Source organism: Mesoplodon densirostris, chromosome 1, assembly GCF_025265405.1.
Source record: "Mesoplodon densirostris isolate mMesDen1 chromosome 1, mMesDen1 primary haplotype, whole genome shotgun sequence".
Lineage (NCBI taxonomy): Eukaryota > Metazoa > Chordata > Mammalia > Artiodactyla > Ziphiidae > Mesoplodon > Mesoplodon densirostris.
Genome location: NC_082661.1, coordinates 180603927 through 180619371, shown reverse-complemented (window position 1 = coordinate 180619371; position 15445 = coordinate 180603927). Strand labels below are relative to the sequence as shown.

The following is a 15445-nucleotide window of genomic DNA, read 5'->3' as shown; positions in this document are numbered from 1 at the left end:
AAACAACCCGAAATCGGGTGCCGCAAGCGGCTGATGGGTCACTGAGATTACAAAATGGGAGACATTAAAAGAGAATGCGAAAGCGAGAAGAGGAAACGAGGAGTGATCTGCAGGGAAACTTCAATCATGAACATCCTCCTCCTCGCCCCCAACGAGGCCCACGTTGGGGCGGCTGGCCCAGCAGTGCCAAAGCCGGGGGAAGGAGCCCCAGCCCGAGAACCCAAATCAGGGCCTGGTGGACACTTGTATCTTCCCGGCTGAGAAGCCTTATTTTTACCGCATAATACAAACATGGTGGACAAGAAAAGCCCTCCCCGCGCTTGGCGGCCGAACCACGTGGCTCCCTTTCCACGCAGGTGACGCTGAGGTAAGGGCGGGGCCTTTACCGAACTTGTTCTTGGTGCGGCAGAGCAGCAGACAACTTTTCCACACCCCGACGTCACGGTTCCTGCAACATAGGACCACTATTGCCTCTTCACATCCTCCCCGAGAGAGCAGAAAGGTGATCTCTGAGGATCTGACAGTTTTATGGGAAGCAAAAAAGTGGAGTTCGCAACCTCTTTAACTGGACTAGCTCCGGGCTCTTCTCCACCTCTCCCCCCAACAACCGGGCTTCTCACCAACGCGCAAGCGCACTTCCTGCCGTCCGCGCCAAGGCTGGGCCGACTCTCTTGTCTCGCGTGAGTGGGGCCGGCCGGTCTTCCTTGCTCTCGCTCCACCCCCTCCTCCTCGCTCGCTCTCTCCCATCCCCCCAAGCCAGTCGCTCTGCTGCGCAGCTCCCTTAGCGGTTGCTGCCGCCGGAGACGGTTGGAAGAACCGTGTGGGAGCGTTGCACTAGGCGGGCGACTTCTCCCTGCTCACAACCGGACCCCCCGAGCACCGGAGTCGGCGCTACTGTCGCCCGACAGGGTATCTGAAGTAAAAGGGGGTAGGTTGGGCTGGTGGTTTCGAGAGCGGAGTCGGGAGAAGGACGAAAGAGCGACTGGGAGGGGGTGGGGCTGCGGGGGGGGGAAGTGTGGAGGTCGCCGCTCGGAGGCGGCCAGGCTGCGCCTCCCAGGCGATCTCCCACTTCAAGGAGGGCGGCCTGCCGGGGGGAGGATTTACTCAGGTGGGATTCAGTGAACGAAACCGAGCCCCGAAGTGGGGGTCATCCAGCACTTCCCCTCCTTTCCCTGCTGGTTTGGCCTCCGCCATTTTGGGTACGGCGGCGCGGCCACCTCAGCTTCCCGCCCTTCTCCTCTCTTTCTGTTTTTTGTCCCTCAGCTTCCGAAAACTGATTTAGAAGTCCGGGGGGTGGTTAAAGGTCCGTGGAAGGGATGAGGGTGGGGAAGGAAGCGAGCACGGAAAGGCTGGGCACTTGGGTGGCGGGAGGATCTGGGCCGTCGGGCGCGCTCCCGATGGAAATGGCGCCAGATGGGCCTGGTCTCCCACCGCGGCCTCCCTTCCTCCGCAGTCTCGGCTGGGCTACCTGGGCCGGCGGGACTGCGAGTGACTTCTGACGCAGATTCCCAAGATGAGAGAGGCTGGAGCTGGGGGAGGAAAGCCAATGGCGACGAAGGCGCTCAACTCCCAAATCCAGGACAAAGGAGCCAGACGGCCTCCTTTGTAATTCCGCCGCCCGGTGGCGAAGGTTTTTAAGCCAGGCTTGGCTGCCGGGCGGGGAGGGGGGGAAGGGGCGTACTCTCCCTAGCTCTTTGGTCTCTAGGGCAGCTAGATAAACGAAAAGTCTCCGGGGCGGAATAAAGGACGCTTAGCTGGCCCTTATAGTCCAGATTTGGAACTTCGAAAAGAGTACGTACTCATTTTCCAAAGGGTTTTTTTTTCCACGCTTCTCTTAAACGTATCGAAATACTTTGTGGGTAATTGTTTTGTAAGCAGAAAAGCGGGTGACTTACCAGATAGGAATGTGAAACGAACTTATTTCAAATAGGTCGTCTGGATCCAGTGAACTGTGGAACTAGGCTTTTGGAACCTGTGGGTGGGGGTGGGATGGTTTAGCAATGGTTTTGTGTAGTTTGGTAAATATTGATTGGGTTAGAATTTAAGTAGGAGTTTTATTTTGGGGAAACGGTTGTTAAAACACAACCAGTGATGGCAAAACTGTGTGTATAGGAATTATTAAATCTCCAAGGGTTGTATTTTGTGCAGAGATTGTTTGGGCATTAAGGCTGTAGAAGTAAGATACTTCAAAATACAGTTAGAGTTTACTTTGGTAGCTAAGCATGTTTTCTATTTGGTGTAGGACTGTAGTAACGTTTTGACCAAGAAAATAAGCCTGTTCAACAGAAAGACAAACTGCAAGTTCAGTCATGTGATGCTGTGATGATTTTCGGTCCTTAGAACAGTCGGAGGACTGGTTCTGTAATTTTCACTGAAGACCGTACAAAAGGGACAGGCAGGCTGTCTATTTTTCCAGCTTTAAAAACAAAAAACTCTTCCTGTTGAAGATGTTTTATGATTCTTGTGTACTTTGAGAAGACAGCCCAGAGTTGCCTATACTAGTTTCCTAGTATGTGATGTAACAGTTTCTCTGATTGGATTACTCTAGAAACCTTTTTTTTCTGCCCTCTTTTTCATCTCCATCATCATCTGGAAATCCATCTAATTGCTTTTATATTTTTAATAACTGTTCTTCTGGTGTTCTTGGCTGAACTGCAGTGGCTGGTAACATTGTTCTAGAGAAGAACTTGATCATTTTAGAGACCTCACCACCTTTAGGTACTAGAGGTGTTTCTAATTTTGTTTTTATTTAAAATTAATGATGGGACTTCCCTGGAGGTCCAGTGGTTAAGACGCCGCGCTCCTAATGCAGGGGGCACGGGTTCCATCCCTAGTCGGGGAACTAAGATCCCACATGCCTCATGGTGCGGCCAAAAAAATAAAAAATTCAGTTAAGGAGCAAGCACAGTGAAAGGGAAGTGATGTAAAATTATCATGTTAAGCATTTCATCACCACATATTGACCAAATTTTGAAGTTCCTTCTCATTTTTTTTAGCAGCAGTGGACTACCATTTTAAAAGTTATTAATGCATCAAACCCTTACTGAATGTATTATACTCCGGAAAATAGTATATGCCTCTATGTTAAAAGGAATTTTATCTCTTGGCCTCTGTTAGATGCGTTTTCTTAACAGCTTTGGGATACAGTTCACATACCATAGACTTCACCCATTTAAAATCACACAACATGTGGTCTTTTGTGACTGGCTTTTTTCACTTGGCATAATGTTTAGGAAATTATATTTAAAATCTCATACAGAACTGACTAAAGTTATTTTAGTATTTCAACTGCTGGTATTTTAATTGGTGCTAACACTAGGAATTCTTTAAAAAGCATTGTGATCAGCTGTGACACTTGCAAAGAAGGGTTGAGGTGATTATCCTGAATAATTAGGAAATGCCATTTAGGTAGTTGCCGAGACAGCTTTATTAAGGTATTAGAACAGATTGTCTTTATGTGTTTAGAGTTCGTCTTGGTTTTGTTTTATAAATAGAATTCTAGGTTCAAATTTTGAGTTTTGGAGAGATTAGAGTATGGCTTTCTTTATTGTGTACTCTTCATACACATGGGATGGAGAGTCACCCTATAAAATAGTTTGTCTTCCGAATCTGCTTTACTTATCCTGATTTAAACTTGTGATAACAGCTTGGTATTTTTTTATAGGCTATGTTTGTTGTTTTTATATAGGTCTCATTGATATAAGCTGATCCAAAAATCAGAACTAGTTTGCTTGCCAAGTATTTCTTGGAAAGTGCTAATAAGATTTATAGTAAAGATACGTCAGGTTTCTTTTCTTTCTTTTTTTTTTTTTTTTTTTTTTTTGGTATTTGTTCCTGAAACAGTACCTTTACATTGAAAAAAAGGAATGTTCTAAATGAAATAAAGCCACCACATTTACGGTCTTTTCACAACAGATTAGATTGGCTTTGCAAAGTTCTTAAGTTTTTCATGAGGAAGTTAACATTTGAGGTTAGAGTCTCCCTATTTTTTCCCATTCTGTTCTTCAATTCCCCTTTGTAGAAAACAGTTTTTAGGTTGCTGCCTGTTTTTGTTAAGAAAATGATAAAGATCTCCAAAATGTCTCAACTTTTTTCTCAAAGCCCACTTTCAGGGTGACTCTAGAGCTATTTTTTTAATTGTCTAGCTAATCACATATCCTAGTAAACATTTCCAGAGACCCCTTTTTTTTCCTCTTTCTCTTTGCTTTAGACAGTTCCTAAGGACACTTGAAAACTTAAGCCTTTGTTGACTTTGAAAGACTTGTAACAGTCCTTATTTCCTTTCAAGATTCAGGATGGTTTTCTATCCTTTAAGGTTCAGTTATTTTGTTTGTGGGTTATTTCATTAGTTTTACAGGGCCCCTTAAAATCCAATAACAATGGCCACCATTGAATGATTACCATGTTGCAGACCAAGCACGGATTCCTTAACAGTCCAGTGAGGTATAAGTACCACTGCTGCACTTCACAGTTAAATGCAGAGGTTAAGTAGTTTGCTTAAATTAAGTAGCCAGTGAGTGGCAGACTAGGGATTCAAACCCAGGGTTTCCTTTCTCTTAAAAGTTCTTCCCAGTTATTTGTGTGTATAATAATTAGTTGTAATGTCAGATAAAAATTTGTATTCCTATTTTGAACATCTGTGTCTAAGTGGCACTTAGCGTTTAAAAAAAACAGCAAAACAAGTACCAAATGTGATTCATGTGATTCGTATGCCAGAGGTATTTGCTTAATCACATTTGGATAATTTCTACATTAGCTTATTTTAAATGTGTGGATTCTAGGGGAAAAAATTTTACTCTTTTGAGATGCTACCCCTAACAGTTGCACTGATAATTAGATTGTGTGAAATTAAATATTAGTGAATACTGTTTATATGAAATATAATCCTCAAGCTTAAAGGAATCAAGTGAACAAATTGTTTTGTTTACAGGGGAGGAGGTGGTGAGGGAAAGGTTTGAAATATTCAGGTGAGTAGGATTCCTACAGCTGCATAGTGAAATTTATAAGATGTGGTAAGTTTCTGCAGCTGAAGGACTTCTGCATTAACCTCTTTAAAATGTTCGGGAATTTTAAAAGAAAGGATGATTGTCTCTTGGGAAGGGAATTTGGTGGATGGGTTCTTTCGGGGGGGGGGAAGGAGGGTGTCTCGTACCGTTTTTAATACTTTTTGAATGTGATTGCATTACTTTTTTAAAACTTATGTTTAAAGTAGTGAGTAAACTGGTTTTTAATATTACTATCTTCAATAATTTCCAAACAGGTGGCTTCAAAAAACTGATTGAAAGCCATTCACTTTTGAGTGCCCTTTTATCTCAATTTTAAAACTCAGCCTAATTAACTCAGTAATTGTAAAACTTGCTTTTGGGGAGTGTTTAAATCAGGTTTAAACACAGATAGGAATTTTTCCCCCTTCGAAAACAATTTGCTGTGTTCAGAATTATAGTGCATCTATTAAGTTGAGACTTTTAATACCATTTTTCCAACATCAAAGGAGAATACTCATTGTACTTGTGACTTAGGCTCTTACTGTGAATGAATGATGGTACTATGTACAACTTTTGGGTAACTAAGTTTTAAAGAATTTGCATAGCTATTCAAGTGAATAATAAAACCTGGAAATTTTGAGATGTGAGGAAGAGGCTAGAGTTGACATTAAGATGACAGGGTGAAGAAATAGAGTTTGAAGACTGATGGTGGAATTATGTAAGTTTTCTTAAAATTGGTTAATATATAATATTTGATACTTAGAAATTCAGTACTTTGGGAGGGGGGTCAGGTTTCACTGCCTTTTCCCAGTCTTTTTGCCTACCCCCAAATAGAAAGGTGTTGTACCGTTGTATCGTGACGCTGTCACTGAACCATAGTTAACATTTCCTGTTGTGCACCACTGAGAGGTGTTTCTTCAGTACCTCTGGCAAGAGTATATTTTGATTGACTGCTTTATGTGCTTGTTTATTTTTTATAGCATTTAAATCAAACGGTATTGAGATGGATTGGGTTATGAAACATAATGGTCCAAATGACGCTAGTGATGGGACAGTACGACTTCGTGGACTGCCATTTGGTTGCAGCAAAGAGGAAATAGTTCAGTTCTTTCAAGGTACCTCTAGTATTAGTCAAAGTTTAGTAGTATTTTAATTTTATATTTCTATTACTCAGTTTTTAATTTGTAAAACCCATTTGTTTGGGGGACTTTTTGATTTGAGTATATCTGGGTTAATGTATTAAGTTACAAAATGTGCTCCAGTTAATATTCAATACAGAATGTGTAAAAATATATGAAACCTAACTAATAGGCAATAAACTTAATTGAGTAATTATATGTGATGAATCATGAAGTAGCATATGGAGCATAGTTAAGTTTGCTTTCTTTTTTTTTTTTTCCATGTAATATTAGGTGGGCTTTTAGAGTGTGTGTAATTTTAAAAGACATTGGTCGCAGAAAAATTTTTATGTAATCCAATAATATTTGAAAAAATCTTCCTTTTATATTATGGGGTGATGGGAAAACTAAGCTTTTTTGTTTTGTTTTGTTTAGACTTGTTTTAAATATTTGATTCAGATGGGAATGTTTCAGCCTTTAACACTGTTCCCCTTGATGGGGTTATTTGTCCTTGGGTTAAAGGGTTGGAAATCGTGCCAAATGGGATAACATTGACGATGGACTACCAGGGGAGAAGCACAGGGGAGGCCTTCGTGCAGTTTGCTTCAAAGGAGATAGCAGAAAATGCTCTGGGGAAACACAAGGAAAGAATAGGGCACAGGTGGGGATGGAGAGTTTGGGATGGTGTTAAATTTTTATTTTTGGGGGTTGTGGGTCACTATTGCTTAAATGGGGGGGTAACAGTAACATTTTTCTGGGGTAGTTTAAAAGAATTGATAATTATCTAAATTTAACTTGGAAACTACAGATTTGGGTGGGGAATTAATGCTATAATAGTTTGCTTAAATTAAAATTAGATTGTTTCCATTTTTTGTAGGATGTTGTTGATAAATGTTTTTGTATAATCACCTGTTTTCTCTAAACACCTATTACATACTAAAGGAAACAAGCTTAAAATTATATTTTGTGAATTGTTTTCAAACGATTTGTATGTAAAACTTAAATATTAATTATTTAAGTTTGTAGGTGTAAAAAATGTTAACTTTTGGTGTATTTAGGCAATTTAAATTGGGTTATATTTAGATGTAGAAAAACTTACTGCATTTTGCCCAATATTTTATTTACTCTAGTACGTTTATGCTGAAACCTGTACCTTAAACCGTTTTCGAATAGGTATATTGAGATCTTCAGAAGTAGCAGGAGTGAAATCAAAGGATTTTATGATCCACCAAGAAGATTGCTGGGCCAGCGACCGGGACCATATGATAGACCAATAGGAGGAAGAGGGGGTTATTATGGAGCTGGGCGTGGAAGTATGTATGACAGAATGCGACGAGGAGGTGATGGATATGATGGTGGTATGTGTATCTAATGAACAAAGGTTCTGTTGTCATTTTCTTAATGTTCCTGACACTTTGTCAAGAAATACAGAAATGGCAGTAATTCAGTACCTACTAGGTTTTAAAACCTGTTCATGAAAAGATGGATTCCCATGGCCAGCTATGGGACTTGATTGATGCACATATTGGCACCTGGTTTACTTACACAAAAATTTTTAAAAGATTGTTACGTTTTGACATTTTCTGTTTGGCATCAGAGTGAAAATTAATTTTGATGTCTAACTGTATCCTTTTCATATTTTTAATTTCCACCAAGTGTTAACTGATTTTTTCATATGCACTAAGTTGGAAGTTGCAAACTTTGTGGGAGGGCGGAGTTGCCAGACTGCTTGCCACAAAACATGCTTTTGTAAACTGGATTATACAATTTGTCTCTTCAAAGCTTATTCATGTATTTCTCCTTAAATTACACAGGTTATGGAGGTTTTGATGACTATGGTGGCTATAATAATTATGGCTATGGAAATGATGGCTTTGATGACAGAATGAGAGATGGAAGAGGTAACATAAATATTAAAGACATAGTCATTTTTAGGTGAATTTCAGTATTTGCTTTACATGCACTTAGTGGTAATATAGGTGACTTGTATATAAAAGTCAACTCAGGCATATTTCAGTGCATTCATGCATAGGGCTTTATACAGATGTATACTTACAGGAAAATTCTCCATTTGATATTTAGAACAACTATAAGTATTAAGATTTCTTGGGATTGTCAAAAAAGGGGGTGTAAATAGGAAAAGGTGTGTATAGGGAAGAAATAATCTTTGGAAATTTTATTCTCTAGGTATGGGAGGACATGGCTATGGTGGAGCTGCTGATGCAAGCTCAGGTTTTCATGGTGGTCATTTTGTACATATGAGGGGATTACCTTTCCGTGCAACTGAAAATGACATCGCTAATGTGAGTAATTTTAGTAATTCATTAGTGACTTTATGCATAATCATAGTCTCTAAATTTTGAAAACTCTTTAATGTACTCATCTTTGTCTTTTTAGTTTTAATGTTAAAAATCCCTTTAATATGAAAATACTTATGTCCTTACCTTCACTAGTTGATGAATATTTATGTGTCCGTTGTGTGCCAGCCTACATAGGATTCAAGCAAGTTAAAAGCTACATTTATAAAGTCCAGTTAATAATTTCGTGAAAGACTGACGAGCAGAGTGGTGATGACTGGAAGATTATTTCCTTGTTGTGTCAAGTTTTGAAAGTGTTGTAAATATGTGACAAGTCAGTAAGTTTTAGTGGTGTGGTTTAGCTTTCTAGGCTTATGTGGTGATCAGAAATTGAACTGAAAATAATGGTGGTAGACGCTATTACTGATTTGAAACTGGTTTGTTTCAAATTGGTTAGAGAATCAGCAAATTTCAGCCCATGGGGCCAAGTCAGTCACTGAGTAGTTGTGATAGAGACCCAGTGGCCTACAAAGCTGAGGGTACTTATTTATCAGCTAGCACTTAAAGAAAAATTTTGCTGTTGATCTTACTGGGAACCAATTGGACTAAGTTCCAGGTGCCTTTTGGGGTCACTTAAATCTGGTTAACTTGTGATTAGAACTAAATGATGTATGTTGGGAGCTCTGCATATACAGTGGGTAGGTTTATCAAACTCCATTGTTCTGAGTCATTTAACACCCAATTTCTCTGCATATGTCAGTGTCAGGTGACTTTTTTCAAACAGTTTTGAAATACCTTTCTTGGGAGTGGGCCAAGGGAGCTTATTCTTCTCCTCAGTATAGTAAGGAAAATATGGCTTTTTCATTTGTTTAAGGTAAACTGTTCTCTAGCTTAGAAATGTTTTTTAAATTTAATATCCCCTGGCTTATTTTAAAAGAGATCTCTTCTTTGCATTTGTTTTAATATACTTAAAACCAAAGTGTGTGGTAATTGGCTTTCAGTAATCTAAATAGAAAAGTAAAATAAGTGTTTTCTTTAGTTCTTCTCACCACTAAATCCAATCCGAGTGCATATTGATATTGGAGCTGATGGCAGAGCAACAGGAGAAGCAGATGTAGAGTTTGTGACACATGAAGATGCAGTAGCTGCCATGTCTAAAGATAAGAATAACATGCGTAAGTGGTATAACTTTCTCATTTGTAATTCCTCAAATGTAAGAGGTTCTGGAATCTGTAGGTAACTCTTAGCAGTCTGGGGCCTGAAACCATGTGGCCTCTAATAAGTTAAGACTTCAGTGGCTTTCTAGGGGGCTTTCTATTGAAGTTTACTCAGACTCTTAATACTTGACAGATTATTAGAGTTTAAGTTACTAAAGAGGAAAAAAAAGTATGTTTCTTGTACTTGCCTGAGTTTCTATGCCGTTTGCAAATTGTTTCTTAACGTATTCATTGATAACTTGGGTAAGTTATTCCTGCATGTCATCAAATCTGGCCACATATCAGTCACTTGATACTTAATAAGTTGTTCCAGACCCTACCCTCAAGCTACCCTCAATATTCTAATTCAGTACTATGAATGGGCCTGGAATATATTTTTAAGACGTATACCAGCACATTCTAAAATAATGAGTCAGCCCTTTTATAGATGAGGAAACTGAGGCGTCAAACACTTGTTACTTGTTCAAGCTTGAACAGTTTGAACAAAACTTAGATTTTAGTCCTATCTGGCCTTCACTTTGTCACTCCACTAGGAATTTGCAAGCATACTTTTTCAAGTTAATATTAGCCAGTCAACCTTTTCACACTTACGATAAATTTGATCCATCATTCCTTCCTCCCATATTACTTTTTTTCCCCTAAAGAACATCGATACATTGAACTCTTCTTGAATTCAACTCCTGGAGGCGGCTCTGGAATGGGAGGTTCTGGAATGGGAGCCTATGGCAGAGATGGAATGGGTATGTAAAGTTTTTAAAATAAGCTGACTTAGACACTTAGCAATCAGTCTCAAACTTTTTTTCTTTTCTTTAAAGATAATCAGGGAGGCTATGGATCTGTTGGAAGAATGGGAATGGGGAACAATTACAGTGGAGGATATGGTACTCCTGATGGCCTGGGTGGTTATGGTAAGTGTCTGGTTACTCTGGTTCAGTTTGTGTTAGTCCCCTTATGTGGTGCAGAGTTAAAGTTCATTTATTGTTCTTTTTGTTTTTAAATATTTATTTACTTATTTGGTTGCACTGGGCCTTACTAGTTGCAGCAGGCGGGCTCCTTAGTTGTGGTTCACCAGCTCCTTAATTGCAGCATGCGAACTCTTAGTTGCAGCATGCATGTGGGATCTAGTTCCCTGACCCGGGATTGAACCTGGGCCCCCGCTGTTGGGAGCACGGAGTCTTACTGTGCCACCAGGGAAGTCCCTTTTTTTGTTGTTTTGTTTTTTAATTGGAGTATAGTTGATTTACAATGTTGTATATGTTTTTTATATCTTCTAAACGGTTCTTAATGTCTTTTTTTCCCTAAGGCCGTGGTGGTGGAGGCAGTGGCGGTTACTATGGGCAAGGTGGCATGAGTGGAGGTGGATGGCGTGGGATGTACTGAAGCGTAACCACTGATATAAAAGTCCTGACAACAGCATCTGGTCTACTAGACTTTCTTACAGATTTAATTTCTTTTGTATTTTAAGAACTTTATAATGACTGAAGGAATGTGTTTTCAAACTATTATTTGGTAAAGCAACAGATTGTGATGGGAAAATCTGTTTTCTGTAGGTTTTATTTGTTGCATACTTTGACTTAAAAAAATAAATTTTTATATTCAAACCACTGATGTTGATACTTTTTATATACTAGCTACTCCTGAGGATGTGCTGCTTTCATAAGATTTGGGTTGATGTATTTTACTATTAGCTCTACAAGAAGTAGTTTAGTGTAATCTTAGAGGACAGTGGTTCACCTCTGCATAAACTACAAGTCTTAACAAGCAGACATCTAGAATAGAGCTTGGAAAATAATTAGTGTAACTCTTTAATAATTTCTCCTTGACAATACTGTAAATATAAAACCTTAAAGGTGAGTTTAGGTGGCTTCAGGAGTATAAATTCAGTTAATTCTATATTATTCTTTTTCAAAAGTCATTTATCAGGCATAGCTCTGAAATGTTAATGATCTAAGAGGAGGTATCTGGCTATATGAATATTCATAATTATGTTACCTGCAGATGGGAGTGTTGAAAGTTTAAATTCTAGCCCTAGATTTTAGAATAAATCCCCTCAGCACTTGACTGACATACCAAAAAAATGTTTCCCAAAAGTGATAGTTGTAAGTTCTCAAAATGTCTTGACTAAGTTAAGGTTCTCAGTGACATGAGAATTCAGTGCAAGTACAAAGATATTTACCATGGAGTATAATTCTCACAGATGTATTTTTCAGTTTCCAGCCCAATAGTTAAAGCATATGGTTTTTTAATAACTGTATAGATGACTACTTTAAAAAAATGTAAGACACAAGTCCATGTCTTGAGAGTCTTGCGATTGGATTTTGCATCTGATATGTTTGGAGTTTTAGAGCCATTATGTTAAAAAATTATTAATGTAGCAAGGAAAAGGTGCTTTTTTACTTTTAATCCCTTTGATCAATATGGCTTTTTTCCAAATTGGCTAATGGATCAAAATGAAACCTGTCAATGTGAATTCAGTTATTGAACTTGTTACTTGTTTTTGCTAGAAATGTTATTAATAAATATTGTGGGAGATAAGAGTAATGGCGTCTGTCCTAGAATGCTTTGTGTCAGTTACTGATTATAAATCAAATTGGTAGAAGGTACTATGTCTAATTGAAGATTAGACAGAGTGACTAAGGAATGATTTCTGCTTGTTAGAGAAGGCAGCTTGATAACATAAGTGGAGCCTATCAACTGGAGCAGTGATTCATCTTACTGCCTGTACTCCCTTAATTACCTATTTAAGTACTAGGCTCATACCACTTTTTAAAAAAAGATGACGTGCTTTTATTTCCCCAGGATTACCTATTAAAACGTACACCTTCTAAAGTGGGCTAATTTTTCAAATCTTTTATTTGTTATATAAAATTCACATTTTAAAACTGAATAGAATTACAATCACAATTCCTTGGCACCATGATAGCATCACTGTGGTAGTACTCCTAGATGAGGGAATGGTATGTGAAGTTCACAAAGTACAAATTGACAGTTCTGTAACATAAAATCCAAAATTAGTAGAATGGTTTCTAGATAAAAGTCAAAACAAAATGGAGCAACTTGTATTACGGTCATAAAAGCCTGCCTACAAAAAGCCCAAATCAATGGCGATGACATGAGTTTTGAGTGGCAAAGAATTTAAAGGGGGACTAAAAATCATGGTTTATTTGTTGAATGAAACCAGCCTTGGAATTTAAGAAAATCACATTTTAAATTTAAGCAGTTATAAAAAACAGTATTTGAAACTTTTCATTTTTGCTTATTCTCATTTTCAGCAATCATAAAAATGTTAATCCAATCCCATCAGTACAAAATAGTTCCAAGAATATAATTCATGTCTCAAATATTCCTATCAGAGCATTGACCACCTATAAATTGGTATGTCAGTTCTAACAACACCGAAAACTGGATTAGGGAGAAGATAAATCTGAAAGTAAAACAATGGTTTCATACTTTGGCAATTAAAAAAATTAAATAATTTTAAACTTCAATGGAAGAATGTACTCAGGAAACAATCCTGTAGAATAAGCAACCATATCCTAGCGGGGAGGGAGGTAGCCATGATTCATTAATGCTCTTAGGAGTAATGTAGATACCTATGACATGTTTAAAAGGTTCTCAGACTTAAAGTGTGTGATTTAAATTAGGCTTAAAAGTAGAACCCCAAGTGGTGAGGCTGTTCAAATGGTTAATTATACAAGGGTAACTGGATTAAATTCTTGCTATGGCAGGGATTAGTGTTTATTGACTTTCATGCTTGAAATAGTTCAAGTATGAATTTAATGGCAGGGCTGAAACTACATCTTTACTCCAGGCCCTGGCTTGGAGGTGCTCAGTAAATGGTAAATATGTTATTCTGTATATATGCTGTAGTAGTAGACTGCTACAGTGTAGTGCTTCCTAAAAGTTACTGGAATGGAAACGTAATACAGAATTTTTTTACTCAAGACTGTCATATTAAAAGCAAAGTTTGATTGCATTTTAGATTTCTTCTTAAATGCTTAGGGGAGAATCAAATCAGTAGCCTGTAATCCCTGCTATCCTACATTTTTTTCTGGGGAAGGGTTTATGTTTTGACTTGCAAAGGGGGTGTGAGTCCTCCCTAAGAAATGCATATGGAATTTTAACTTACTTTCAAAATAAGTTTTCAGGCAAAATAATACCTCTAATGCACTGTTATCTGAAAGTTATCAGCAAATGTCACATTGACTTTTTAGAGAAGGAAGGCCTTTTCTAATGCAAAATGGGCAGAGGAAGGCAGAGCAAATAAATACTGAAATCTTACCAAGGTAATGAAAAATGTGTTGAAATATAAATACTTCTAAAATGTGCATTTCCAATCTTTCAGAACTGTGAAGCTTTAAAGTGCATTAAGAAAATTACAGGCACCATCAAATATCAGTTTGACAATCTGGAGAATAAAACAATCTGAAGCCCTATTTTTAAGGTCTTTACAAAATAAGGCAAATGTGTTAGCTATGCTATCTGACCTCTCAATGGCATTAAGAAAAGAGTTACATGATTACTACATCAGGAATTAGAATAAAGTTATTGTAAAGCATGCCCTATCAAATTCTTTCTGAATTACAGTGGGGAGGAAATGTCAAATTATACAATTTATAATTCCCGTGAGTTGAATATGTGGAAAGTAAAACTGGTACCAATGCTGTCTGAAAGCTGCTTAAGAAGGACTGTCTGAATACGCTGTATACACGTTCATACATAACATTCATCGTAGGTACTTTTCATACATAAGAATTTAGTTCTGGAGTATTATGGCAAGTTAGATGAGCATCTTTGAATCAGTAACGCGTGACAGGAATCACAGACCCGTACTGGCTTTGGTGAAGAAGGCAAAGGCAGTTCGTTGTCAGAGCAAGCATTACAGAAAATTTCCCCACAGTTTCTACAATGGTGCTATTAAATGGAAAAATCAGAGAAAAAAATTTTGAGTAAAATTAGCCATATTTGCAACGTAACTTTTGGACTCACTTCCTATCTCCCTTACCTTTCTCTTAGAGAGTGAGAATTCCTTTTCACAAAGTTTACAATGTGTTGCTTCTTTGTCTTTCAACCAAACCAGTCCCTAGTAGGAGGAAAAATACAAATATTAATGCTCAAGTTGGTAACAAACTTACATGTGAAAATATTTTCAACCAAGAGCATTTTATAGGAATAGATACGTAGATTAGCCAAAAATGAGTCCTGTCCTTTGAGAGATATACTGAAATAGTTGTATATTTAACAAGTGTGGAATTTGCTTCAAAATAATCTGGGTGAGGAAGAAGGGATGTGGGTTGAATATAAATAAAGCAAGGTTGGCCATATATTGATAAATAGTGAAAGTGGGTCATGGTTCATTTTATTCTTCTCTTTACAACAGAATATTTGAACATTTCCATGACAAGTGTTTTTAACAAAAATCTATTATGGATAGTAATTCTCTTTAAGGAAAGAACCCTAGTAAACCTACATCGTTGGAAATGCCTCATAGATTAACTGTGTGGTTTCCTTTACTCAGAACTACCTGTTAGATCTGTGGGAAAGAACTACAAGACAGAGCTGCCAAGTAAACTATGAAAAACGTAACAGTCAAAACTTTTTATCTTAGGTATTGGCATATCCCAATGATCTGTACTGTTCTAGGGTGTGATGGCTAAGGAGTGAATATGATTTGAACCTAATACACTTTTAGAGGGTGTCAAATTCAGAACCAGGCAGATTGATCTCCTGACACTAAACATGGTCCTAAAGTAAATCGCTTGAGGAAATTGGATCCCAAAGATTACAGGCGGGGAATTTTGAAGTGTGTCCATATTTCACTGGAGATC

General features: G+C 38.1%; 2 protein-coding genes across 12 annotated transcripts in view; one reads left to right on the top strand and one right to left on the bottom strand.

Moving 5' to 3' along the window:
* Positions 1-421: 421 nt before the first annotated feature.
* On the top strand, positions 422-12131 carry HNRNPH3 (heterogeneous nuclear ribonucleoprotein H3). Of its 6 annotated transcripts, none has more exons than XM_060113055.1 (10): positions 422-680; positions 5966-6100; positions 6626-6764; positions 7277-7461; positions 7918-8004; positions 8291-8406; positions 9440-9575; positions 10262-10357; positions 10433-10525; positions 10921-12128. In XM_060113055.1, the coding sequence occupies exons 2-10, from the start codon at positions 5989-5991 to the stop codon at positions 10995-10997; spliced, it is 1041 nt and encodes a 346-aa protein (XP_059969038.1). In that variant the 5' UTR covers positions 422-680; positions 5966-5988; the 3' UTR covers positions 10998-12128. The 6 variants fall into 6 exon arrangements, with proteins under 6 accessions (XP_059969038.1, XP_059969064.1, XP_059969082.1 ...); XM_060113081.1 differs by lacking the exon at positions 422-680 and adding an exon at positions 728-928 and having other exon boundaries at positions 10921-12127; XM_060113099.1 differs by lacking the exon at positions 422-680 and adding an exon at positions 786-909 and having other exon boundaries at positions 10921-12127.
* Positions 12132-12452: 321 nt separating this feature from the next.
* The window catches only part of RUFY2 (RUN and FYVE domain containing 2), a 51732-nt gene continuing 48739 nt past the window's right edge, over positions 12453-15445 (bottom strand). For 5 of the 6 annotated variants that reach the window (XM_060112990.1, XM_060113007.1, XM_060113026.1 and 2 more), the window contains 2 exons: positions 14623-14700; positions 12453-14531 (listed from right to left, as the gene is read on the bottom strand). In XM_060112990.1, coding sequence (XP_059968973.1) covers positions 14388-14531; positions 14623-14700 — 222 coding nt within the window. In that variant the 3' untranslated portion in view covers positions 12453-14387. The remainder of the gene's footprint in view (positions 14532-14622; positions 14701-15445) is intronic. The other variant, XM_060113017.1, reaches the window with a different exon arrangement.